Here is a 26,883-nt window from a genome sequence, read left to right on the forward strand (position 1 = left end):
GGCCTGCCCCGCACCACGCACGCCAGCCAGCAGGAGTCACTGGAGAGCCAACAAGACCTGGAACCCCTGGCTGCTTTCCCCAAACTCCGAGGCTCTGAAGCCAACTGTAGAGGTCCCCTCAGCGCCCCAGCGGACTCGGTGGAGACTGAAGCTGGGCTCTTCCTGATCTGTGAGGCTCAGTACCACACCAAGCACATGGTGGCATAGTGGTTAGCACTGTTGCCTCACAGTGCCAGGGACCTGGGTTCGAATCCGGCCTCGGGCGACTGTCTGTGTGGAGTTTGCACATTCTCCCTGTGTCTGCGTGGGTTTCCTCCGGGTGCTCCGGTTTCCTCCCACAGTCCAAAGATGTGCGGGTTAGGTTGATTTGGCTATGATAAATTGACCCTTAGTGTTAGGGGATTAAATACGTGGGGTTACAGGGATAGGGTGGGATATGTGTCGGTGCAGGCTCGATGGGCCGAAATGGCCTCTATCTGCACTGTGGGGTTTCTGTGATCTGTGATTTCTGTGAGTTACGCAATGTGCCAAGCGGTGGGGGAGGGAGGGATAGCACACAGAGGCATCAAGGAACGGGGGCTGGTCATTTGGAAATAGTGACCAGGAGAAACCTGTCCCCTTGTTGGACACACAACAACAGCCTGCATTTATACAGCACCTTTAACCCAGTAAGTCATCCCAAGGCGCTTCACAGGAGCGTAATCAAACAAAACTTGACACCAAGCCACGTATGAACATATTAGGGCAGGTCGGTCAATGACGTCGGTTTTAAGGAGCGTCTTAAAGGAGGAGAGGGAGGTAAAGCAGCGGAGAGGTTTAGGGAGGGAGTTCCAGAGCTGAGGGCCTCGGCAGCTGAAGGCACAGCCACCAAGGGTGGGGCGATTAAAATGGGGCTGAAACTTCCTTGTCTTACCAAGAATAATTTTGATCGTATTTTTTAAATCTTTGGAGTATTTTTAAATCCTGTAAATCGTGTGTAATTCAGAGTGGGATCGTTATTGTACACAGATAATGGGGAACAAAGCAGAAAATGTGATGTAGTTCCATTGGTCCGCCAGCAGGTAGCGATGTTGCCCAATGTTTGTTAAACTCAATGTTGAGGCTGGAAGGCGGTACTTTGTAGACAACAGCAGCAATGACTTGCATTTACATAGCGCCTTTAACGTCGCCAAACGTCCCAAGGTGCTGCATAGGAGCGTTATCAGACAGAATTTGACACCGAGCCACATAAAGAGATATTAGGACAGGCGACGAAAAGCTTGGTCAAAGAGGTAGGTTTTAAAGAACATCTTAAAGGAGGAGCGAGAGGTGGAGAGGCGGAGATGTTTAGGGAGAGAGTTCCCGAGCTTAGGGCCCAGGCAGCTGAAGGCACGGCCACCAAGGGTGGGGCGATGAAAATCAGGGATGCGCAAGAGGCCAGAATTGGAGGAGGGCAGAGATCTCGGTGGGTTGTGGGGCTAGAGGAGATTACCGAGATAGAGAGGGGCGAGGCCATGGAGGGATTTGAATAGGACGATGAGAATTGTAAAATCGAGGTGTTGCCGGACTGGGAGCCAATGTAGGTCAGCGAGCACAGGGGGGTGATGGGTGAAAATACATAGACATTTAAACAGACTAGATTTACAGCTTTTACCAGGGAGGAGCTGCCCAGGGGAGGCGGGGACCCAGTACCTGGCAGGAATACTTTGCGATTAAGTCGAGGCAGGTGGCTCCATTCTGACACGGGTCGTGCTGGCACTCGTTAACCTGCGTCTCGCAGTAGCTGCCCTCAAATCCAACTGGGCACTGGCAGTAATGGGAGTTTCCCGCATCGATACACTTCCCGCCATTCTGGCACAGCTGCATGACATCCACCCCTGGTTGGAGAGAAAAGAACAGCTCACATTTATATAGCGCCTTTCATGAACACCGGACGTCTCGAAGCACTTTACAGCCAATGAAGTACTTTTGAAGTGGAGTCACTGTTGTAATCACAGAATCACAGAAACCCCACAGTGCAGATAGAGGCCATTTCGGCCCATCGAGCCTGCACCGACACATATCCCACCCGATCCCCGTAACCCCTACACCAACACATATCCCACCCTATCCCCGTAACCCCACATATTTAATCCCCCTAACACTAAGGGTCAATTTATCATAGCCAATCAACCTAACCCGCACATCTTTGGACTGTGGGAGGAAACCGGAGCACCCGGAGGAAACCCACGCAAACACGGGGAGAATGTGCAAACTCCACACAGACAGTCACCCGAGGCCGGATTCGAACCCGGGTCCCTGGCGCTGTGAGGCAACAGTGCTAACCACTATGCCACCGTAATGTGGGAAACGCGGCAGCCAATTTGCGCACAGCAAGCTCCCACACACAGCAATGTGATAATGACCAGATAATCTTGTTTTTGTTACGCTGGTTGAGGGATAAATATTGGCCGGGGATAACTCTCCTACTCTTCTTCAAAATAGCAGCCGTGGGATCTTTTGCGTCCACCTGAGAGAACAGATGGGGCCTAAGTTTAATGTCTCATCCGAAAGACGGCATCTCTGACAGTGCAGCACTCCCTCAGCACTGCATTGGAATGTCAGCCTAGCTTTATGTGCTTCAAGTTCCATGCAGTGGGACCTGAACCACAACCTTCTGATGCAGGGGCAAGGGTGCTACCCAGTGAGCCACAGCTGATACTCCAAGGACAGCTTAGACAGTTCGGGAGTAAATCCCCAACATCACGCGGTGGGTTGTTTGATTCCCAACAGAGAATTGAGTCCTGATCACACTGATATCCATGTGTTTAATGAAACCACTTAAAGACTTAATTTATTTGGCGCCTTTCACAACCTCAGGACGTCCCAAAAGCGCTTTACAACCAATGAAGTACGGTTTTGAAATGTAGTCACTGTTGTAAAGTAGGAGACGCGGCAGTGAAATTTGCAAATAATAAGCTCCCACAAGCTGTAATATGATAATGATCAGATAATCTTTTTTTACAGTGATGTTGGTTGAGGGATAAATATTGGCCAGGACACCAGGGAAAATTCTCCTGCTCTTCTTCAAAATAATGGCCGTGGGAATCTTCTACGTCCACCCGACAGAGCAGACGGGGCCTCGGTTTAAAGTCTCAGAATGACGGCACCTCCAACATTGCAGCGCTCCCTCAGCACTGCACTGGAGTGTCAGCCTGGATTTACTGCTCAAGTCCCTGGAGTGCGACCTGAACCCACAACCTTCTGACTCAAAGGCGAGAGTGCTGCCCACTGAGTCACAGCTGACATACAGTGGATGGCTGCCAGAAACTCACTGGCACAGTGCCCAAACAGCCACTACTCATGTGTAAGACACAAGATATCCAACGTTAACTATTTGACCATGGGGAGCGCACCACACTGAAACCCAGTCTAGTTCTCACCTGTTGCCCACACATGTACTCTCCAGCAGGATATGCTAGAAATACTCAGCAGGTCAGGCAGCATCTGTGGAGAGAGAAACACAGTTAACGTTTCAGGTCGATGACCCTTTGTCAGCACGGTTCTGACGAAGGGTCATCGACCTGAAACGTTAACTCTGTTTCTCTCCCCACAGATGCTGCCTGACCTGCTGAGTATTTCCAGCATTTCCTGTTTTTATTTCAGATTTCCAGCATCCGCTGTATTTTGCTTTTGTACTATCCAGCAGGGGTCACTTTCGGGTGCTGAGGCCAATTTTAGCATCTCTGCAGCTGCGATTACAGTCCAAGGCTCAGAAATGGGACCCTCTCGGTTTGCATGGTCCAGTTCCACATTGTGGTGGCACCTTTACCTGCGCAGCTTTCAATAGGCCGGTGCCGTCACTGTTACAGAGGCAACTTCAGCCCTTAGCACATACCCGTCTACCTGGAGTGAGCAGAGGTGAGGGCTGAAGTCCGGACAGAAGGAAACAGTGCAAAGAATCAATTGATAGGAATTGGTCGAACACAAACGCAACCGTGACTCTGATGGTTGTCCATATGTCCATTTTTTGCCTTATAATATTCCTGTGAAGCGCCTTGGGACATTTTACTACATTAAAGGCGCTATATAAATAGGAACATAGGAACAGGAGGAGGCCATTCAGCCCCTCGAGCCTGTTCCGCCATTCAATGAGATCATGGCTGATCTGCAACCTAACTCCATATACCTTTGGTTAACAGAAATCTATCAATCTCCGATATAAAATTAACAACTGATCCAGCATCAATTGCCATTTGCGGAAGAGAGTTCCAAACATTTACCACCCTTTGTGTGTAGAAGTGTTTCCTAATTTCACTCCTGAAAGGTCTGGCTCTAATTTTTAGACTATGCCCCCTAATCCTAGAATCCCCAACCAGCGGAAATAGTTTCTCTCTATCTACCCCAACAGTTCCCCTTAATATCCTGAAAACTTCGATCAGATCACCCCTTAACCTTCTAAATTCTAGGGAATACAACCCTAATTTGTGTAATCGCTCCTCGTAACTTAACCCTTGCAGTCCGGGTATCATTCTGGTAAACCTACGCTGCACTCCCTCCAAGGCCAATATATCCTTCCTAAGGTGTGGGGCCCAGAACTGCTGACTGTACTCCAGGTGTGGTCTAACCAGGGTTTTGCAGCATAACTTCTATCTGCTTGTATTCTAGTCCTCTAGATATAAAGGCCAGCATTCTATTAGCCCTTTTGATTATTTTCTGTACCTGTTCATGACATTTTAATGATCCATGTACCTGAGCCTCCAAGTCTCAATACAAGTTGTTGTTGTAGATGGCATTAAGATACAGATCAGCCATGATCTCATTGAATGGCGTAACAAGCTCGAGGGGCTGAATGGCCTTCTCCTGTTCCTATGTCTACCTGTGCTGTACTTTTTGTGCTTATTTAGAATGGCCTGATATGAGGGGGACTGACAACGAGATACAGGCATGTACACACACATACACATGAACAAAGCCAGTAAGACAGACATAGATAAAGAGACATGTGTCTATCTTTTTATCCATCTATCCATCCATCTGAGAGTAAAACAATGAAAGATATAGACACAGAAGTAAAGTGATAGAAAGAGATATCCAGTCTGCTCCTCTCTTTCTCATGCCCCTTACCCCATAATTACTTTGCCCCATGATTATCTTGCCCAGTCTCCTCTCTCTTGCCCACTCCCATTCTGACATTCTCATCTCCATTTTTCCAGCCTGATCATTGAATCATAGAATCTTATGGCAAACAAGGAGGCCATTCGGCCCATTGTGCCTGTGCCGGCTCTTTGAAAGAGCTCTCCGATTAGTCCCACTCTCCCGGAACTTTCCCTGTAACCCTGCAAAATGTTCCTGTCCAAGTATTTATCCAATTCCCTTTTAAAAGTTACTGTTGAATCTGCTTCCACCGCCCTTTCAGGCAGCGTGTTCCAGATCACAACAACTCGCTGTGTAAAAAAATTCTCCTCATCGCCAATTACCTTAAATCTTACTCTTCCTGGTCCTACTGTCTCCTGCCCAGCCCCACCGTGATCTTACCCAGTCTCCTCTATCTCTCTCTCTCTCTCTGTTTCACCCGACCCCTATCACCTGCCCAGACCCCTCTCTCTCTCTCTCTCTTTCTCCCTTTCACCCGACCCCTGTCATCACCTGCCCAGACCTCCTCTCTCTCTCTCTCTCTCTCTTTCACCTGACCCCCATCACCTGCCCAGACCCCTCTCTCTCTCTCTCTCTCTCTCTCTCTTTCACCCGACCCCTGTCATCACCTGCCCAGACCCCTCTCTCTCTCTCTCTTTCACCCGACCCCTATCACCTGCCCAGTCTCCTCTCTCTCTCTTTCACCCGACCCCTGTCATCACCTGCCCAGACCTCCTCTCTCTCTCATACATCCCTCACGGTGATATTATCCAGTCTTCTTTCTCTCAACCAGCCCTATTGATCCTGTTCATCTCCTCTCTCTCCCTTCAAGTTCTTTCACAATCTTGCCCCCTCCGTCTCCTCAAACCACGGCCAGTGTCGAGTACGCTATTATTCCACAGCTAACAGTGCACTGAGCAGAAATAACTGGGATTTAACTATTTCCCAAGCACTTACCCAACTTGCCGGCAGCGACCTCGCAGGACACTTTAGGCACATCGCAGTAAAGACCCGACCAGCCGGTCTTGCACTCACAGTGGAAGGTCGTGCCCACTTGCACACACTTGCCATCGTTCTTGCACACGGGTTTGTCACACCAGTTTATCAGAGTCTACGGGTTAAAGAAAGGAACAGTGAACGACAGACCGGTGTTGGCTCAGGCAGGCTGGGTGAAGGGGCTGTGGTGCAGGACAAGCCCCAGGGCCAATGTTGACACAGTACGAGAGAAGCTCAAGAAATCGTCATTGGGTGACACCATGCTTGGCTTTGAAAGAGGAAGAGGCGTGAGGAGTTCCACAGTTTATATTTCGCTAATTAAGATCATTGGCAAAAAAGCCGAAGGGGGAAGATGAGAATTTTATTTTTTATGCAGCGAGTTGTTGTGATCTGGAATGTGCTGCCTGAAAGGGCGGTGGAAGCAGATTCAATAGCAACTTTCAAAAGGGAGTTGGATAAATACTAGAAAAGGAAAAAAATGTGCAGGGCTACGGGGAAAGAGCAGGGGGGGGGGGGGGGGGGAGTGGGACTAATTGGATCGCTCTTTCAAAGAGCCGGCACAGGCACAATAGGCCGAGTGACCTCCTTCGGTGCTGTAAGATTCTGTGATTCTCTCATTACAACTACACAACAGCCATCCTCCCTGATCATACTGCTGACAACTTGACCTCCTGATAGGCTTGGTGCAAAAGACCGCACCTTGTTTTGGTGCTGGAGGCCATCCAGTGCTCCGATATCCAGATTTCCACTACCCTTTGTGTGAAGAAGTGCTTCCTGACATCACCCTCGAACGTCCTAGGTCTAATTTTAAGGTTATGCTCCCTTGTTCTGGACTGCCCCCGCCCGAGGAATTAGTTTCACTGTATCCTATCGACTCCTTTGATCATTTTAAAAACCGTGACCAGTTCACCCCTCAATCTCCTACACCACGCATCGGAATCTCACGGTCATCCAGGAATACTGGGAGGTGCTTGGTGTGAACGGGACGATGGCTCCACCTGTGAAGCGCCTTGGGAGGGTTCATTATGTTAAAGGCGCTATATTGATGCAAGTTGTTGTTGCTGTTGACAAGTTTGAATCTACCTGATAAAACACAATGAATCGGTGCTCTGTGTGAATTTTGGATTGGAACCTTTTGTTTAAACATGGGTGCTTTCCCATACTTTGTCCAGAAGGTGTGGTCTCTTACTGGGGAGTGGTTCCTCGACGCTGGTTGCCTCCGGGGTCTTGCTCGGCTGGCCATCGCCCGCCTACGAGCTGAGACCGCGGGCGTGGGCAGGATTCCCACCGCCGTGAGGCCTCGGCAGCGGGGCCCGCGCTCCCGTCATCGCGCAGCATTGGCGTGCACGCGCTTCCCGGGCTAGTCACCACCTGGCCGTCAGGAACAGAAAACCCCCCTGGCGGATGTACCCCCTGCCCCCCTTTCCGGCCAAGGGTCACTGAGGCCGAGCTGTAGTACCCTGGCTGAGATGAGCCGACAGCTGAAATTCAGGTGGAACCTGGAACCGTCCTGCTCTCTATGGGGTAGTGCGTTTACATACCAATCGCCCTCAAGTATAGGAGATTGAGGGGTGAACTGGTCACGGTCATTAATATGATCAAAGGAGCCGATAGGATACAATGAAACTAATTCCTCGGGCGGGGAGTCCAGGACGCGGGGACATAACCTTAAAATTAGAACAAGGCCGCTCAAGAATGATGTCAGGAAGCACTTCTTCACACAAAGGGTAGTGGAAAGCTGGAACTCTCTTCCCCTCCCCTGAAAAGGCTGGGGGTCAATTGGAGGTTTCACGACAGATCGCTAGATTTTTTTTGTTGGGTAAGGGTATCGAGGGATATGGCGCACAGGCGGGTAAATGGAGCCGAGGTGAAGATCAGCTGCGATCTAACTGAATGGCAGAACAGGTCCGGGCGGCTGAAGTTTCTGCGAGTGAGGTATTTTGAAAAATAAACAGCATTAGTCACAGTTGGTTAATGTGCCAGGTAGATCCTATCTTATGAGGAAAGGTTGGACAGGCTGGGCTTGTATCCGCTGGAGTTTAGAAGAGTCAGAGGTGACTTGATTGAACCACATAAGATCCTGAGGGGTCTGGACAGGGTGGATGTGGAGAGGATGTTTCCTCTTGTGGGGGACTCTAGAACTAGGGGTCACTGTTTAAAAATAAGGGGTCGCCCATTTAAGACAGAGATGAGGAGAACTTTTTTCTCCCAGAGGGTCGTGAGTTTTGGAACTCTGTTCCTCAGAGGGCGCTGGAAGCAGTCTTTGAATATTTTTAAGGCAGAGGTAGAGAGATTCTTGATCAGCAAGGGGGGTGAAAGGTTATCGGGGGAAGACGGGAATGTGGAGTAATCGGATCAGCCATGATCTTATTGAATGGCAGAGCAGGCTCGAGGGGCCGCGTGGCCTGCTCCTGCTCCTAATGCGTATGTTCGTATGTGTAATAGATTAATGAGCCTGCAGCACTGAAGGAAACAGCAACCATCAAAACATATCCCTGATGATAACCTTTAAGTGACTTGACGTTACACCCCCCACATTACTGGTGGAGCCATCATTCTGTTCACGCCAAGCGCCTCCCATTATACCTTGACGAGCACAGCATTGCGATGCACGGTGATATCGGAGGGCTGGAAGGCCTCCACCGCCAAACAGGATATGGTCTTTTGCACCAAGCCTATCAGAAGATCACGTTGTGAGGAAAACCTAAGGAAGTTGCATGTGTTTTCTTTGGAAAAGAGGAGACGTCGAGTTTCAAAGACTATGAAAGGATTTGACAGGGAAATCCTTCACGGTGGTCAAGGGTTCAATACCGGGAGGGGTTTGGGAGGGGGGGGAAGCGCAAGATAAAAATGAGGAAATGTGGAGCACGAATGGAAGTCAGGCTAAAAGGTTTTTAATTAGGCGTCAAGCGATTTAAAAAAAAAATTACGATTAATCTTGCAATTAAAAAAATATTAATCCCAGGTAATCTTGGTTTTAATCGCACGTCCATGGGACAAAATGGCCACAGAAGACTATAAAGTCCGCACGTGTGCAGAGGCGGGTAAATGGAGTTGGGGTGCAGACCAGCCATGATCTAATTGAATTCTTAGAGGGCTTGACAGGGTCGATGCTGAGAGGTTGTTTCCCCTGGCTGGAGAGCCTAGAACCAGGGGTCACAGTCTCAGGATAAGGGGTCGGCCATTTAGGACTGAGATGAGGAGGAATTTCTTCACTCAGAGGGTTGTGAATCTTTGGAATTCTCTGCCCCAGAGGGCTGTGAATGCGGAGTCTTTGAGTATATTCAAGGCTGAGATCGATAGATTTTTGGACTCTAGGGGAATCAGGGATATGGGGAAAGGGGAGGGAGAAAGTGGAGTTGGGGTCGATGATCAGCCATGATCTTATTGAATGGCGGAGCAGGCTCGAGGGGCCGTATGGCCGACTCCTGCTCCTAATGAGCCACCGGACCGAGAACGCACCCGGCCTTTGCGACCTCAGGAGCGGCCGCCTTAATCCGTCCCAGCGACTGGCAGATCCTCCATTTCCTCCGCCGCCTCGTTACCTGACAGTTGTTGCCGGAGTAGCCCTGCGCGCAGGAGCACTTGTAGGCCCCATAGCCGTCCTGGCAGGTGCCTCCGTTCAGACAGGGCTGCGAGTCGCACTCGTTTATTTCCTGCTGGCAGTAGTGGCCCGCAAAGCCGGCCGGGCAATGGCAGGAGAAGTTGGCGATTTGGTCGACACACGTACCTCCGTTCAGACACGAGCTGCGGAATTTAAAAAAGGCTCTCGATGAGACAGCGGGTTCGGGCGGGCGCACGTGCGTGTGGGCTCTGACATCAGTTTTCCGACGAATGGGGTAGTTTAAAATTGCTCCCAATGTTTCGGGTGCAGACCATTCCTTGGCCACAGTAATACAGTAAGACCCCCCCCTGCCCCACTGAAGCGGTCCGCACCAAGACCCCTGCGGTAGTTGGCAGATCGCTGGCGCTGTAGAAATTGTACAACAAGATAAGGCCTCCTCCCCCGCCCCTTCCCACCGCTCTGCACCCACCACCCCCTTAGTTTCTCCACTCCCTGGCACTTTAATCTGGGGGGTGGAGGATGTTTCAAAGTGCTGGGGCTGAGTCTCTCTGCCCAGCAGACACTGAAGGAATGGGCACCTGGGGCACCCAGAAGCCTGGCTTTGAATGTGGCCTGTCTGAGGCGGGAATGGTCAACCAACGGCTGCGGTCGAATTCTCTGAACGAAGGCGGCACCCTTTCAAATTCCTTAAGCAGGGCCCGGGGGCGTAAGGAAAGCCTCCGGGTTTTCCTGGCCGCTCAGCCCCAGAGCAGCCAAGAACAGATTGCCCGCTAAACTCAACCACCTTGGCCATTTGAGGCTCAAGGTCACAGTGCATCAGTTTGTCTATACGGTGTGAGCCGTGGTTCAGTGGGTGGCGCTCTCGCCTCTGAGTCAGGAGGTCGTCAGTTTAAGTCCCACTCCAGGGACTTGAGCCCATAATCCAGGCTGACACTCCCAGTGTAGTGCTGGGCGAGTGCTGCACTGTCGGAGGTGCCATCTTTCGGATGAGGCCCCATCTGCCCTCTCAGGTGGATGTAAAATATCCCATGGCACTATTCGAAGATGAGCAGGGGAGTCCTGGACAATACTTACCCCTCAAACAACATCACTGAAAACAAATTATCTGGTCATCATCACAATACTGTTTGTGGGAGCTTGCTGTGCACAAATTGGCAGCTGCCTTTCCCACATTACAACAGTGACTACACTTCAAAAAAGTACTTCATTGGCTGTGAAGCACTTTGGGATATCCTGAGATGGTGAAAGGTGCTGTGTAAATGTAAGTTTGTTCACCGGTGCCCGTGATCGGTTACCCGTACCTCGGGGTGCAGTCCGGAATGTCGTTCTCACAGTGGATGCCGTCGTACCCCAGCGGGCAGCTGCAGGTGTACCCATCAACATAGTCGTTGCAGGCGGCCCCGTTCTGGCACGGGTCGCTGGTGCATTCGTCGACGTCGTCCTGGCAACGCTCGCCGGCGAACCCCGCTGGACAGGAGCACACCATGGAGCCTACTTGGTCCTCGCAGGAGCCACCATTGTGGCACGGGTCTAGGAGCAAAGGATATCAGGAGGTTACGTCTCCTTTTACTCTCTTCCCCACACCCCCTCAGCATGTTATCCTAAACTGTCTTACTGCAAAACTGCTGAAAAGAGTCGGGGAGCAACAAAATGGAAGCGTGCCCATATATGGGTTACAGGGTCTACAGTGTCACTGATTGGCTAAGGGTGGATGGCGACATGGTCGTGGAGTTGGGGTCCTGCCTTAATATAGAAACATAGAAGATAGGAGCAGGAGTCGGCCATTCGGCCCCTCGAGCCTGCTCCGCCATTTAATGAGATCATGGCTGATCATCCAAATTCAGTACCCTGTCCCTGCTTTCTCCCCATATCCCTTGATCCCTTTAGCCTTAAGAAATATATCTAACTCCTTCTTGAATATATTTAATGAATTGGCCTCAACTGCCTTCTGTGGTAGAGAATTCCACAGGTTCACCACTGTCTGGGTGAAGAAATTCCTCCTCATCTCTGTCCTAAATGGCTTACCCCTTATCTTTAGACTGTGACCCCTGGTTCTGGACTCCCCGACCATCGGGAACATCCTTCCTGCATCTAGTCTGTCTAGTCCTGTTAGAATTTTATAAGTTTCAATGAGATCCCCTCTCATTCTTCTAAACTCTAGCGAATATAAGCCTAATCGACCCAATCTCCCCTCATACGTCATTCCTGCCATCCCAGGTATCAGTCTGGTGAATCTTCGCTGCACTCCCTCCATGGCAAGAACATCCTTCCTCAGATAAGGCGACCAAAACTGTACACAATACTAAAGATGTGGTCTTAAGGGGGAAGAGTGAGAAACAGGAGTACAGAACAAACAGTTTCGACACATGATCTCCTGTTCTCTGAAGGATTGGTGTACAATCCATCTTTTGCTTCATTACTGCTTGTAATTAGTTGTACTGTAATCATCAAAATGATTGATGCCCCAGTACTGGTTGTCCTGTCCTGTCGACCTGAACATCCCAGTAATTCTTGCTAACATCCCAAGTTTGGACGATGGGCCACTCCATGGTATCCAATCCCTCCTCAGCAACAATTTATAATCAGGAAATAAGAGACTTTGTCGGCTCTTTGAAAGAGCTGCCCAATTTAGCCCCACACCCCAGCTTTCTCCCCACAACCCTGCAAATGAGTCCTCTTCAAGTACATGACCAATGGCCCTTTGAAACTTCCTGTGGAATCTGCTTCCACCGCCCTTCCAGATCTCAACAGTTCTCGGTGTGAAAAAGATTCTCTTCATTTCCCCTCTAGTTCTTTTGCCAATTATTTTTAAATATATGTGCTCTGGTTACTGACCCGCTTACCAGGGGAAACAGTTTCTCCCGACTTGCTCGATCAAAACATACAAGATTCTGAGGGGGATTGACAGGGTAGATGCTGAGAGGTTGTTTCCCCTGGCTGGAGTGTCTAGAACCAGGGGCCGTAGTCTCAGGATAAAGGGGTGGGCCATTTAAGACTGAGATGAGGAGGAATTTCTTCACTCAGAGGGTTGTGAATCTTTGGAATTCTCTGCCCCAGAGGGCTGTGAATGCTGAGTCTTTGAGTATATTCAAGGCTGAGAGCGATAGATTTTTGGGCTCTAGGGGAATCGAGGGATATGGAGATTGGGCGGGAAAGTGGAGTTAAGGTCGAAGATCAGCCCTGATCTTATTGAATGGTGGAGCAGGCTCGAGGGGCCGTATGGCCGACTCCTGCTCCTATTTCTTATGTTCTTATTTTCTTAAAACACCGTATAATTTTGGACATCTCTATTAGGTCTCCCCTTAACATTCCCTGGTCCAAGGAGAACAATCCTAGCTTCTCCAGTCTCTCCACATAACTGAAGTATGAAATCAGAGACTGTTACAGCACCGACAACAGGTCAATGCCTACGACCCCCATGTTTGAGCTAGTGTTTTCTCAGGGGTCAGCCATGGCTCAGTGGGTAGCACGCTCCCCTCTGGGCCAGAAGGTGGTGGGTTCATGTCCCACTCCAGAGACTTGAGCACTGAATCTTGGCTGACATTCCCAGTGCAGTGCCGAGGGAGTGCTGCACTGTCGGAGGTGCCGTCAAACCGAGGCCCCCGTCTGCTCTTTCAGGTGGATGTGAAAGATTTCATGGCACTATTTCAAAGAAGAGCAGGGGAGTTATGTTCAATTTTTTATCCCCCCACCAACATCATTAAAACAGATTATCTGGTTATTTATCTCATTGCTGTTTGTGGGAGCTTGCTGTGCACAAATTGGCTGCCATGCAGAGGAGGAGAGGAGGGGGAGAGGGGGAGAGGAAGAGAAGAGGACGAGAGGGAAGAGGAGGGGAAGTGGGAGGGGAGAGGAAGAGAAGAGGAGGGGGAGAGGAGGAGGGGATAGATGAAGGGAGAGATGAAGGGAGAGATGAGGGAAGTGGAGGGGAAGTGGGAAGGGCGAGGAACCGGAGATGAAGGGGAGAGGAGGGGGAGAGGAGGGAGGTGCGAGAAAGAGAAGAGGAAGCAGAGATGAAGGGGAGAGGAGGGGGAGAGGAGAGGAGATGAGGGGAGGGAGAGGAAGGAGCTGAGAGGAAGAGGAGGGGCTGCAGTGTGGAATGACATGAGTAGTTTAATCTAATTCTCACCCACATTTGCTCATAATGTAGGCCGTGGGGGTATGAGTGGGAAATCAGAAGACGAGTTGATCTGTGCTACTTGATCAGATGTCGTTTTCAATATGGCAGCAGTAGTGGCCGAGGAACAGGCTGCTGCCTTGACCTTTCAGTCCCAGAACAGTATGCGGGACAGGATGCTGGGGGGGTGGGGAGGGAGGGAAGGAAGAGGAGAAAACTGCGGGGAGATAAGAAAGGCAAGCTGACCGGCTCATCACTTACTGGGTGAGCAGTCATCGATGTCCACCTCACATAGCCGGCCGGTGTAGCCTGGTTGGCATTTGCAAACGTGCCCACCATCTGAGTTCTGGCACACCCCTTGATTGAGGCAGGGGATAGAGACACATTCATCAATGTCCTCCTCACAAACCCGTCCTGCAAAGAAAAAATTACAGCTGCTTTTAGTATTTAATTCCCTGCAAATTCTGACTCCGGCCTCTCCTGAAGGTGTTTCCACAGGGATGCCCTCTCGTCCCTCACCTGAGTGGTTATTCTTCATGAGTGCTGTCAGAAAGCATTTCTTCACTCAAAGGGTGGTGGAAATCTGGAACTCTCCCTCCCCCCCAAAAAAACTGTTGAGGCTGGGGGGTCAATTGAAAATTTCAAAATTTCAAGACTGATAAGATTCTTTTTTCGGCCAAGGGTATTAAGGGTCATGGAACCAAGGCGGGGAGATGGAGTTAAGATACAGATCAGCCGTGATCTAATTGAATGGCGAAATAGGCTTGAGAGGCTGAATGGCCTCCTCCTGTTCCTATGAGCCAAGGCAGTAAGTGTCAGGGGGTACTTCACCATGTTGTACTGACTGTAGCTGTACCTTATATCCACACACGTGCACTTCCCAGCCAGGGTTTACTGGACCGTGACTGATTATTTTCCCCTCTCTCCTTAAACTCATTTAATCTGAGGCCAGTTAGAACATAAGAACATAAGAAACAGGAGCAGGAGTTGGCCATTTGGCCCCTCGAGCCTGCTCCACCATTCAGTAAGATCATGGCTGATCTTCTACCTCATTTCCACTTTCTTGCACTACCCCCATAGCCCTTGATTCCCTTAATATTCAAAAATCTATCGATCTCAGTCTTGAATATACTCAATGACTGAGCCTCCATAGACCTCTGGGGTAGAGAATTCCAAAGATTCACCACCCTCTGAGTGAAGAAATTTCTCCTCATCTCAGTCCTAAATGGCCGACCCCTTATTCTGAGACTGTGACTCCTGGTTCTAGATTCCCCAGCCAGGGGAAACATCCTCCCTGCATCTACCCTGTCAAGCCCTGTAAGAATTTTGTATGTTTCAATGAGATCAACTCTCATTCTTCTAAACTCCAGAGAATATAGGCCTAGTCTACTCAACCTCTCCTCATAGGACAATCCCCCCATCCCAGGAACCAGTCTGGTGAACCTTCGTTGCACTCCCTCTATGGCAAGTATATCCTTCCTTAGGTAAGGAGACCAAAACTGTACACAATACTCCAGGTGTGGTCTCACCAGGGCCCTATATAATTGCAGTAAGACGTCTTTACTCTTATACTCAAATCCTCTTGTAATAAAGGCCAACATACCATTTGCTTTCCTAATTGCTTGCTGTACCTGCAAGTTAACTTTCAGTGACTCATGTACAAGAACACCCAGGTCTCTCTCAACACCAACGTTTCCCCAATCTCTCACCATTTAAAAAATATTCTGCTTTTCTATTTTTCCTACCAATGTGGATAACTTCACATTTCTCCACATTATATTCCATTTGCCATGTTCTTGCCCACTCACTTAGCCTGTCTATATCCCCTTGAAGCCTCCTTGCATCCTCCTCACAACTTACATTGCCACCTAGCTTTGTATTATCAGCAAACTTGGATACATTACATTGGGTCCCCTCATCCAAATCAGTTGTAGCATCTCTCCTGAGATAAGTGAACTCAGCAAACTGGGTACTGAACCGAGTGTCTGACAGTGTATGGAAGGCCATACCTCATACTTCACAGTTTCCAAATCAACTTACTAAGAAATCGACATATATAAAGTTTCTGTTTGCTCGATATGAAAGAAAGAAAGACTTGCATTTATATAGCGCCTTCCATGACCTTCAAGAAGGTACAGAGGAGATTTACGAGGATATTGCCGGGACTGGAGAATTTTAGCTATGAGGAAAGATTGGATAGGCTGGGGTTGATTTCTTTGGAACAGAGGAGGCTGAGGGGAGACCAAATTGAGGTGTATAAAATTATGAGGGGCCTAGATAGAGTGGATAGGAAGGACCTATTTCCCCTAGCAGAGAGGTCAATAACCAGGGGCCCTAGATTTAAAGTAATTGGTAGAAGGATTAGAGGGGAGTTGAGGAGAACTTTGTTCACCCAGAGGTGGTGGGGGTCTGGGACTCACTGCCTGAAAGGGTGGTAGAGGCAGAAACCCTCATCACATTAAAAAAATACTTGGCTATTCACTTGAAGTTCTGTAACCTACAAGGCTACAGGCCAAGAGCTGGAAAGTGGGATTAGGCTGGAAAGCTCTTTTTCGGCCGGCACAGTCACAATGGGCCAAATGGCCTCCTTCAGTGCTGTAAATTTCTATAATTTTATGACATTATAAGCATTTTACAACCAATGAACTTCTTTTGGAGTGTAGTCACTGTTGTAATGATATGGGGTGCACACACTTTCCACAGAGGCAATCCCAATTACCCAAGCCAGAGAGGGCAGCCACAGGTTGGCAAACAAAAGTCATAGCATTCTGTATCTAACCCCGTGCTGTACCTGCCCTGGGAGTGTTTGATGGAACAGTGTAGAGGGAGCTTTACTCTGTATCTAACCCCGTGCTGTACCTGCCCTGGGAGTGTTTGATGGGGCAGTGTAGAGGGAGCTTTACTCTGTATCTAACCCGTGCTGTACCTGTCCTGGGAGTGTCTGATGGGACAGTGTAGAGGGAGCTTTACTCTGTATCTAACCTGTGCTGTACCTGCCCTGGGAGTGTTTGATGGGACAGTGTAGAGGGAGCTTTACTCTGTATCTAACCCGTGCTGTACCTGCCCTGGGAGTGTTTGATGGGACAGTGTAGAGGGAGCTTTACTCTGTATCTAACCCGTGCTGTACCTGCCCTGGGAGTGTTTGATGGGACAGTGTAGAGGGAGCTTTACTCTGTATCTAACCTGTGCTGTACCTGTCCTGGGAGTGTTTGATGGGACAGTGTAGAGGGGCTTTACTCTGTATCTAACCCGTGCTGTACCTGTCCTGGGAGTGTCTGATGGGACAGTGTAGAGGGAGCTTTACTGTGTATCTAACCCATGCTGTACCTGCCCTGGGAGTGTTTGATGGGAAAGTGTAGAGGGAGCTTTACTCTGTATCTAACCTGTGCTGTACCTGCCCTGGGAGTGTTTGACGGGACAGTGTAGAGGGAGCTTTACTCTGTATCTAATCCGTGCTGTACCTGCCCTTGGAGTGTTTGAAGGGACAGTGTAGAGGGAGCTTTACTCTGTATCTAAACCGTGCTGTCCCTGACCTGGGAGTGTTTGACGGGACAGTGTAGAGGGAGCATTACTCTGTATCTAACCCGTGCTGTACCTGCCCTGGGAGTGTTTGATGGGACAGTGTAGAGGGAGCATTACTCTGTATCTAACCCATGCTGCTCCTGCTCTGGAAATGTTTTCATGCTCTTACTTATTTTGCCGACTTCCAAGAGTTGCTAATGGATACGTCACACATTTGCTTGTCGCCGATTCAGAGGAGATGGGACAGCAGGTCACGTGACCAATGACATTGGGACCTTTGTTCTTGGCATGGGACGCATGTGTTGATTAGGAACCAACCACGAGAGGGCTTCACTTCCACGGTCTCTGGAGATTGTGGAATGGGGAATGAAATAAAATGAATTACCACACCTTTCCATCCACCTGGGCACACGCAGGAGAACGCCAGGTAGTCCGCTGACTCAATGCAAGTGCCACCATTTTTACAAGGGTCCTGAGCACAAGGGGCGAGTAGTGTCTCGCAGTGGGGGCCTGCAAGAAAAACAAGTTTGGGAAAATTGACTAACTCCTGGTATTATTGAGACAGCAGAAGCTGCCTTGTACAATCACACTCAGGAACTCTCCTATCTGGACTATGGTAATGCAAGGTTCACTCTAACCACAGGATCAGCCTAACCACAGGAATACACTATCCTCAGAAGCACCCGAAGCACTGAACCACCCTAACCACCAGATCAGCCTTATCAAAGGACCACCCAAATCTCAATGGACCACCCAAGTCTCAAAGGACCACCCAAATCAAAAGACCACCCTAACCACAGGACCACCTTAATCAAAGGATGACCCTAAACCAGCCTCCAGAACTGCACCACAGTTTTATTGCCAATGAGTCCAGCCCACAAATCAGTAACAGACCATGAAACTGGCTGCTTAACCCATAGTGAGAATCTCTGTATATAATCGGCAAAGATTAGCGTATCAGCTCCTTGTGATACGTACCTGGTGCCCGGTGTGTACCTCAAGCCAGAGACCCTGAACAATTAATACCTGCCACAAACTAAACTCACAACTAATTGGGTGGCTGACCTTTGGGATTCGGTGGGCAATGACAAAAAACAGACAGGCAGCACCCCACCCCCGCTCCCCACCTCCGGTCTGCATGCCTCATAACACACCAGGTGCAGTTACCCACAAAGCCGTTGCAAAGCTATGAGGACCGATTAAAAGCGAACACTGGTCGAGGGCCAACAATTGGAAGCGCTGGCGTACCTGTGTAGGGAAGCTCGCATTGGCACAGGTAGCTGGCAATGCCGTCGACGCACTGACCCTTGTTCAAACAGGGGTTGGAGAGGCAGTCGTCTTGATTTATCTGGCAGTTCTGGCCTAGTGCAAAGAACACAAAACAAAAGAGTTACTCAAGGACCGTTACCTGGGTGACCAGCTGGCAGCGCCCATCGTCCTGCCATCGAGGGCGGTCCCGCACCCATGTGACCCACCCTCCCCCGGAGGGACAGCCGCACGGTCTCTCCAGATCTGCTCTCCGCGTACTGCCCTCTCTACAACACGTGCTTAGATTTATATAGTGACTTTAATGCAATAAATGGCTCAAACTGGTTAACAGAGCAAAGAGTGGACAGTAGGGGAAAGGCAAGTTAGGGGAGAACACTGAAGGATCAGTGAAAGAGCCTATGCATCAAACACTCCCAGGACAGGTACAGCACGGGTTAGATACAGAGTAAAGCTCCCTCTACACTGTCCCATCAAACACTCCCAGGGCAGGTACAGCACGGGTTAGATACAGAGTAAAGCCCCGCCTAAGCATTGCTTCATCCAACACTCCTAGGCATTACAGCACAAATTAAATGTTTAATAAAGCTGCCTCTGTAATGTCTCCTTGATGACGTACTCACAGCAAGATACTGAGGTGAATTTAATTAGGTTTGAGTTACCAAGAGCAGGATGAATGTCCTTCCCTTCACCTCCTCCCCCTCCCTCTTCCCTTTCTCCCTCCACCTCCTCCCCTTCCTCTTCCCTCTCTCCCTCCTCCCCCTCATCTCCTCTTCCCTCCCTACCTCCCTCCTCCCTTCTCCTCCCCCTCCCTCCACTCCTCCCCCTCTTTTTCTCCTCCTCCCCCTCCAGAGTTTTACAATCCTTGCGACACTGGTGTCTAGCTCACTACCGGCACTTACCTTTGAAACCCTTTGGGCAGGTGCAGTGATAGCCATTGACCCGGTCATGGCACGTCCCACCATGCACACAGGGGTGCGACTCGCATTCATTCACATCCATTTGACACGTGGTGCCCGCCCAGCCTGGCTGGCAAATGCATGTAAATCTGGAGAAGATAAATCAACAACCATGATATCAATGAGTAACAGATCCAACCGCTTTCTGCTGCACTGTGTCTTAGCAAGAAGGAGCTTCCCACCTCTGGGGGGTCCACCTGAATATCCTTAGGAGCAGCAGGAGAGAGTGCCCCACACTGCAAAAGATCATTACGACTGCCCAGCGAACAGGGGCCACAAATTGCCCTCAGTACCCACTAGGCTAGAAAGGAAAATAAAAGCTGCTGCCAGCGTCCCCTTCCCTGGTCGTTGTCCATTGATTGCTGATGGGATGTATAGATAGATGTGGACGAGGCTAGGCTCAGGCTGAGAAGCGATGTTGCCCGCCCTGTCCCTCATGGTCAAATGGGTAACACTGTTCCATCTAGATCAACGCACGAAGAATGGGCACTTGGAGGAGGTACCAGAGGGCAGCCAGTACAGGTGGAACATGAGTTCTGTAGGGAGAAAATTGAACGGTGGGGGGAAAAATACAGTCACTGCTGATCTAAAGCATCCCAATGAGGTGCAACTGGAATAGTAGAACCTCCCATTTTATCCAGTCAACTTTCTTACTGTTAAATGTTTATTAAAGCAAGAGAGAACTTGCATTTATACAGCGACTTATCAGACCCTCAGAACATCCCAAAGTGCCTCACAAACAATGTCAACCTTAGTCCTTGTTACAAAGTAGGCCAACACTTCCATTTTATGGAGATATAAACAAGTTATGAATGTCAAAAGGTCCCTGGGGCCACTAGTGTTCATTTAATTCCTCCAACTCACCCAACCTAGCAACTAACTGCAGGTATCAACTTGGTTTAGCGGTAACACTGTCCCCTCTGAGTCAGAAGGTCAGGGGTTCAAGCCCCACTCCAGGGCTTGAGCCCATAATCTAGGCTTGATACTTCAGTGCAGTACTGAAAGAGTGCTGCATTGTCAGTGGTGCCGTCTTTCAGATGAGATGCCACACCTCTGCCTGTAGAGATGGATGTAAAAGATCCAAAGGTACTATTTGAAGAGGAGTTGGGGAGTTCTTCTCGGTGTCCTGGCCAACATTGTTCCCTCAACCAACACCACTAAAAACAGACTATCTGGTCATTTATCTCAGTGCTGTTTGTGGGACCTTGCTGTGCACAAATTGGCTGCTATGTTTCCTATATCACAGCAGTAACTACACTTCAAAAGTATGTGATTGGTTGTAAAGTGCTTTAGGATGTCCTGGGAGGTTGAAAGGTCCTGCATAAATGCTAGTCTTTAAAGTTTCCAAATACTATATTGCATCACTTGGTAGATTATTCCCCCCCAAAAAATCACCCTATGGAGAATTTTTTTTTCTTCCTATTAACTCATTTAAATTAATTTTTGTTAATTTAAACTAATGTCCTCTTGACTTGATTGTGTAGAATGGGCCTTTACTTTCTGGAGTTTAGAAGAATGGGAGGTGATCTCATTGAAACATACAAGATTCTGAAGGGGAGTGACAGGATGGATGCTGAGAGGCTGTTTCCCCTGGCTGGAGTGTCTAGAACTAGGGGGCATAGGCTCAGGATAAGGGGTCGGCCGTTTAAGACTGATAGGAATTTCTTCACTCAGAGGGTTGTGAATCTTTGTAATTCTCTACCCCAGAGGGCTGTGGATGCTCAGTCGTGAGTATATTCAAGGCAGAGACAGATAGATTTTTGGACTCTAGGGGAATCAAGGAATATGGGGATCGGGCAGGAAAGTGGAGTTGAGGTCGATGATCAGCCATGACCTTATTGAATGGCGGAGCAGGCTCGAGGGGCCATATGGCCTACTCCTGCTCCTACTTCTTATGTTCATATGTTCTTACGGCCTTGAACTAATATAGTGGGTTTGTCTTATCCATATATATACCATTATTATTAATTTAATACTTTGTAGACTATTGTGGGATTATATTATCTATCTATATACCATTTAATACTTTGTATACTATTATGGGATCGTCTTATCTATCTATAAAGAAAGAAAGACTTGCATTTATATCGTGCCTTTCACAACCACCGGGCGTCTCAAAGTGCCTTACAGCCAATGAAGTACTTTTGAAGTGGAGTCACTGTTGTAATGTGGGAAACGCGGCAGCAATTTGCGCACAGCAAGGTCCCACAAACAACAATGTGATAATGACCAGATAATCTGTTTTTGTTATGTTGATTGAGGGATAAATATTGGCCCAGGACACCAGGGATAACTCCCCTGCTCTTCTTCGAAATAGTGCCATGGGATCTTTTACGTCCACCTGAGAGGGCAGATGGGACCTTGGTTTAACGTCTCATCCGAAAGACGGCACCTCCGACAGTGCAGTGCTCCCTCAGCACTGCATTGGAGTGTCAGCCTAGATTTATGTGCTCAAGTCCCTGGAAGGGATACCATTTAATACTTTATATACTATTGTAGGATCATCTTATCTATCTATAAACCAGTTAGTATCTTGAGACTCCCCCTTACCCTTCTCGATATTCATGCTTGAAGGGTTAATAAATCCAAGAGGAGAGGGGAGCGTTAAGAATAAAGTTCGTGACTCTCTAGAATACATGGATTTGACACTGAACGAGGAGACCCGTCACTCCCTTCCCAACCCTACATGGTACAATCAGAGGCCTATCAATCAGGAAGCATCTGCTTCCTGCCTGCAAATCACAACAAAAAGCTGTGCTCCACATCCTGTGGAAACGATTCACGGGGACCATTCTGGAGGAGGGTCAGCGCTCAGCTCGACCGATGAGAGATTGCGCCGATTCAGTAGGCTGGCCTCACAGTAGGGACCCTGTCACCACGCTCAGAATAAATGACAGGGAGCAGTCGTTCGACAGGAAAACAAATGCGCTGAGTGACATCAGCACCATGAGACCACGACCCTGACGGAAGGGTGACGTCAGCCAACTACAATCCCAGAAAGGTAGGACGGGAGGGGAGGTGGGGAAGTAACATCAGCTTTGCATGGATCACGATCCAACACGGTGGGTAATGCCAAGACTGTATAGCCCAGGGGCCCTAAAGGAGAATGACGCAATCATCCCATAGAAGCAGCAAGGCCAGGGGGAAGAGTGGCATTCAACAATGAAGAAGCCATGGTGCCAATGGGCAAGATCAGCGCATGGGCCAATAATCTATCTTGGTGGGTAACATGACAGCTTTGACAGCACCTCCCAAACCCGCAACTTCCACCACCAAGAAGAACAAGGGCAGTAGGCACATGGGAACACCACCACATCCAAGTCACACACCATCCCGGCTTAGACATAAATCGTCGTTCCTTCATCGTCGCTGGGTCAAAATCCTGGACCTCCCTCCCCAACAGCACCGTGGGAGTACCTTCACCACACGGACTGCAGTGGTTCAAGGTGGTGACCCACCACCTTCTCAAGGGCAACTGGGGATGGGCAATAAATGACGACCTTGATGTCAACATCCCGAGAATGAATATATTTGTAAAAAAAAGGAATGCAGGATCCTGAAGAAAAATACCGGCTGCACATCATCTGCACTTGGAATCATAGAATATTCCAGCACCGAAAAAAACCACCCAGTCCACTGAGTCCATTTAAACAACGGGGGAGTGACAGAGAAATGTCTCCCGACTCGATTCCCTCTCTCTACGCCAGGTGAATGTCCAAGCGGAGGAGCACCGAGCGGGAACATTAACAACTTGTATTTATATTGCACCTTTAACGTAGTAAAACGTCCCACGGTGCTTCACAGGAGTATTATCAAACAAAATTTGACACCGAGCCACATAAGGAGATATTAGGGCAAGTCAAAGAGGTAGATTTTAAGGAGTGTTTTAAAAGAGGAGAGAGCGGTAGAGAGGCAGAGCAGTTTAGGGAGGGAATTCCAGAGCCTATTGCCTCAGCGGCTGAAGGCACGGCTGCCAATGGTGGAGCGATTAAAATCAGGGATGCGCAAGAGGCCAGAATTGGAGGAGCGCAGAGATCTCAGAGGGTTGTGTGGCTGGAGTAGGTTACAGAGATAAAGAGGTGCAAGACCATGGAGGGATTTGAAAACAAGGATGAGAATTTTTAAATCGAGGCGTTGCTTAACCAGAAACCAATGTAGGTCACAGGGGTGATGGATAAACGGGACTTGGTACAAGTTAGGATACAGGCAGCAGAGTTTTGGATGAGCTTAAAGTTTATGGAGGGTGGAAAGGTGGGAGGCCAGCCAGGAGTGCGTTGGAATAGTCAAGTCTAGAGGTAACAAAGGCATGGATGAAGGTTTCAGCAGCGGATGTGCTGAGGCAAGGGTGGAGATGGGCGATGTTACGGAGGTGGTAATGGGCGGTCTTTGCGATGGTGCGGATATGTGGTCGGAAGATCATCTCGAAGTCAGAAACATGCCTTATGCCCTTTGATCTGCCTCAATCAGATGAGACGATCTGAATAGAGAAAAGGAACACAGAGGAGCCTGGGAAATAAAAGGCAAGTACATAGAAACATAGAAGATAGGAGCAGGAGTCGGCCATTCAGCCCCTCGAGCCTGCTCCGCCATTCAATGAGATCATGGCTGACCATCCAAATTCAGTACCCTGTCCCTTCTGTTCTAGGTATCTGAAAAGATCTTCTGGTCTGAGAGCCTTCTGGCTTCTGTTTTTGGCCAGCAGCCCTGCAGCCATTGGCTATCACTGCCTTTCTGGCCTGCATACCCCTAGATTTTGTGCTCAAGTTTCTGGGGTGGGACTTGACCCATGACCTGCAGACTCATGGGTGAGGTTGCTGCCACTGAGCCATGGATGACACTTGTTGGTGTTACAATGACGCTAAACTCTTGTAGATGTCTTGAAATTCCCTCCCCCATCCACAACTCCCCGCCCCCACCCCTCAAAAAAAATGGTGACAAGTCCCCCTTTTAGGTATCCATTTGTTTGCCTGCATGTTGATGTATTTTGAGTCACACTTCCCCCCCCCACTCCCCCAGTGCCTTCTGCTCTTTCACCCCTGACCCTGATTTCGTACCCGCTGACATTGGTGAGACACGTCCCGTGTACGCAGGGATTGCTTTTGCATTCATCCACTCTCGAAAAACACTGCGGGTCGTGGTATCCATCCGGACAGACGCAGTTGAACCGATTCACCCCATCCTTGCAGGTGCCGCCATTGTGACATGGGCTGGAGACGCACTCGTCAATGTCAACGTCACACCGGAAGCCTGTAATTAAAGTAGTAAGTTAAAAATACAGACGCTGTAAAAAAGGTTTGGTTTACCTTTTTAAAAATAGCCTTTGCTTGCGTTGCTTGAGTTGAATTTTTAAAAGCTTATAAAACTTCTGCAATGTTTGATTCAGCATCCCTTCTCAAGAATAAGCCAGCAGGCTGGAATCAGTTTTTTTCCACCATGGTGTTCTGAAGTGTTAATTAGTTATTCAATGAAGGGTAGTTATGTACCCCCACAAACATTTCGAGTTATTGTGAGACGGTCGTCCCTTCCGGCATCTGAGGGTCCAGGTCTCATTCCATATGCACGGCAGAAGGCTTAGCTAAACCAGATGCATGGGACACTCCTACTCCTATATCAAAAAGGCTGTCTCTTACCTCAAGGTGGCAATTTTGATCGACAGCCTGTTATTAAAATGCTAAATTAAAAATGCAGGCTCTTTTTTTGTTTTGGTTTGGCATTCGCTGGTGTCGCCTTTGTTCGATGGGCTAAGCCCTTCCCATCTCACAGACTTAAGGTGAAGTGGTTAAAACAGAGAACTCTCTCTCTCGCCCAGAGACAGTGTGGTCTGTGTTTTCACAGCTCAGCATGATGTAGTCTGCACTTTAAAAGTCTGAACCAGCTTAGCTTTGAAAGGCTTAAGGTGGAGAAGATAAGGCCACTATTATTTTTCATTGGGAAATTAACTGTTCTCATTGCAAAAACTGCTTATTCATGTATTTTCTGTAAATAAACCAGGTGATGGTCTAAAGCTGTGATGCTTAGAATCACAGGCGGCAATTTTAACCTAACACGTTCGTCAGGAATCTGAAGGGATCGGATGCAACACTAGTTTTACACCCCACCCAATGTTACTCTCCACTGAAGTTGATGGACAGTAATATTGGGCGGGGTGTAAAACTGGAGTTCCACCCGATCCCATGAGATTCCCACCTGGCGAGTGAGGTTAAAATGACCCCCATGGAGTTTTACAGCATAGAAGGAGCCCATTTGGCCCATCTTGCTTTGGACATAAACCAAAATCCTTTTGTTGTCGCTAGGCCGAGATCCCCAAATTCCCTACCTAACGCCATTGCGGGAGTGCAAAAATCATAAGGAGAGGGCCCTTCAGCACCTCCTTGTGGAAACTAGGGATGGGCGATGAATGGGACCTTTCCTGGGCTGCCCACATCCAGAGACAAAAAAGTGAAGTAAAGCTTTTTTGCAGTCTGCTTTCAGCAAAGAGCGGAGGACGCCTGTGGTGGAACGTGCCATATTTCAGTGACCGGTGCACACGATAAGGGTTCCCAAGTCATGCTATCATTTACATTGATATTGAGCAGGAAAAGGTGCACTCCGGACTATAAGGGACATATGGTCTGCTTACAGGAGTGCAAAACCTGGAAATTATGACACTATCCCTGATGGTTTATGAATAAAGCTACTTGTGGTGGATCAGTAAGTCATACAAAGCAGTGGATCCCAAGTGTGCATTCCAAACTTCTGCTGGGTCAGCTGACCTCAGCCAGGTCAGCAATAGGGGCACTACGGATGGGCTTGGTACCTCCCTAGCTTAGGGAGGTGAGAAACAGCCAGAGTTCTCGTTATACAGTGAACACTGCTGGGAAGTATACGGACGTCGGGTGAGGATAGGATGGAGCTCCGAGTCAAAGCCCTGCAGTGTTGCCTGTGACTCCATCGGTAGCTACTCTTGCCTCAAAGTCAGAAGGTTATGGGTTTGAATTCTACTCCAGGGACGTGAGCACAAAATCTAGGCTGACACTCCAGTGCAGCGCTGAGGGAGTGCTGCACTGTCGGAGGTGCCGTCTTTCGGATGAGACGTTAAACCGAGGCCCCGTCTGCTCTCTCAGGTGGACGTAAAAGATCCTACGACACTATTCAAAGAAGAGCAGGGGAGTTCTCCCCGGTGTCTTGGGGCCAATACTTATCCTTCAACCAACATCACAAGAAAAGATTATCTGGTCGTTATCACGTTGCTGTTTGTGGGATCTTGCTGTGCGCAAACTGGTTGTCGTGTTTCCTACATTAGAACAGCGGTAAAGTACTCTATTGGCTGTAAACTGCTTTGGGACATCCTGAGATTGTGAAAGGCTCCATATAAATGCAAGTCT

The 26,883-nt window shown here is 48.9% G+C and overlaps 1 protein-coding gene across 1 annotated transcript in view; it reads right to left on the reverse strand.

Annotated features, from left to right (window-relative positions):
- LOC147095804 (uncharacterized) overlaps positions 1 to 26,883 on the reverse strand; it is a 206,004-nt gene that overhangs the window by 100,957 nt on the left and 78,164 nt on the right. The window contains exons 13-21 of the mRNA XM_085973720.1: positions 24,574 to 24,766; positions 19,463 to 19,608; positions 18,543 to 18,656; positions 17,685 to 17,804; positions 14,034 to 14,186; positions 10,957 to 11,185; positions 9,636 to 9,837; positions 6,052 to 6,205; positions 1,672 to 1,856 (exon numbers count right to left, since the gene is read on the reverse strand). Of these exons, the coding sequence (XP_085829846.1) occupies positions 1,672 to 1,856; positions 6,052 to 6,205; positions 9,636 to 9,837; positions 10,957 to 11,185; positions 14,034 to 14,186; positions 17,685 to 17,804; positions 18,543 to 18,656; positions 19,463 to 19,608; positions 24,574 to 24,766 (1,496 nt within the window). The remainder of the gene's footprint in view (positions 1 to 1,671; positions 1,857 to 6,051; positions 6,206 to 9,635; positions 9,838 to 10,956; positions 11,186 to 14,033; positions 14,187 to 17,684; positions 17,805 to 18,542; positions 18,657 to 19,462; positions 19,609 to 24,573; positions 24,767 to 26,883) is intronic.

This window comes from Somniosus microcephalus, unplaced genomic scaffold (genome assembly GCF_052327205.1).
Source record: "Somniosus microcephalus isolate GS21.2 unplaced genomic scaffold, FLI_Smic_1.0 unresolved_chr1, whole genome shotgun sequence".
Taxonomy (NCBI): domain Eukaryota; kingdom Metazoa; phylum Chordata; class Chondrichthyes; order Squaliformes; family Somniosidae; genus Somniosus; species Somniosus microcephalus.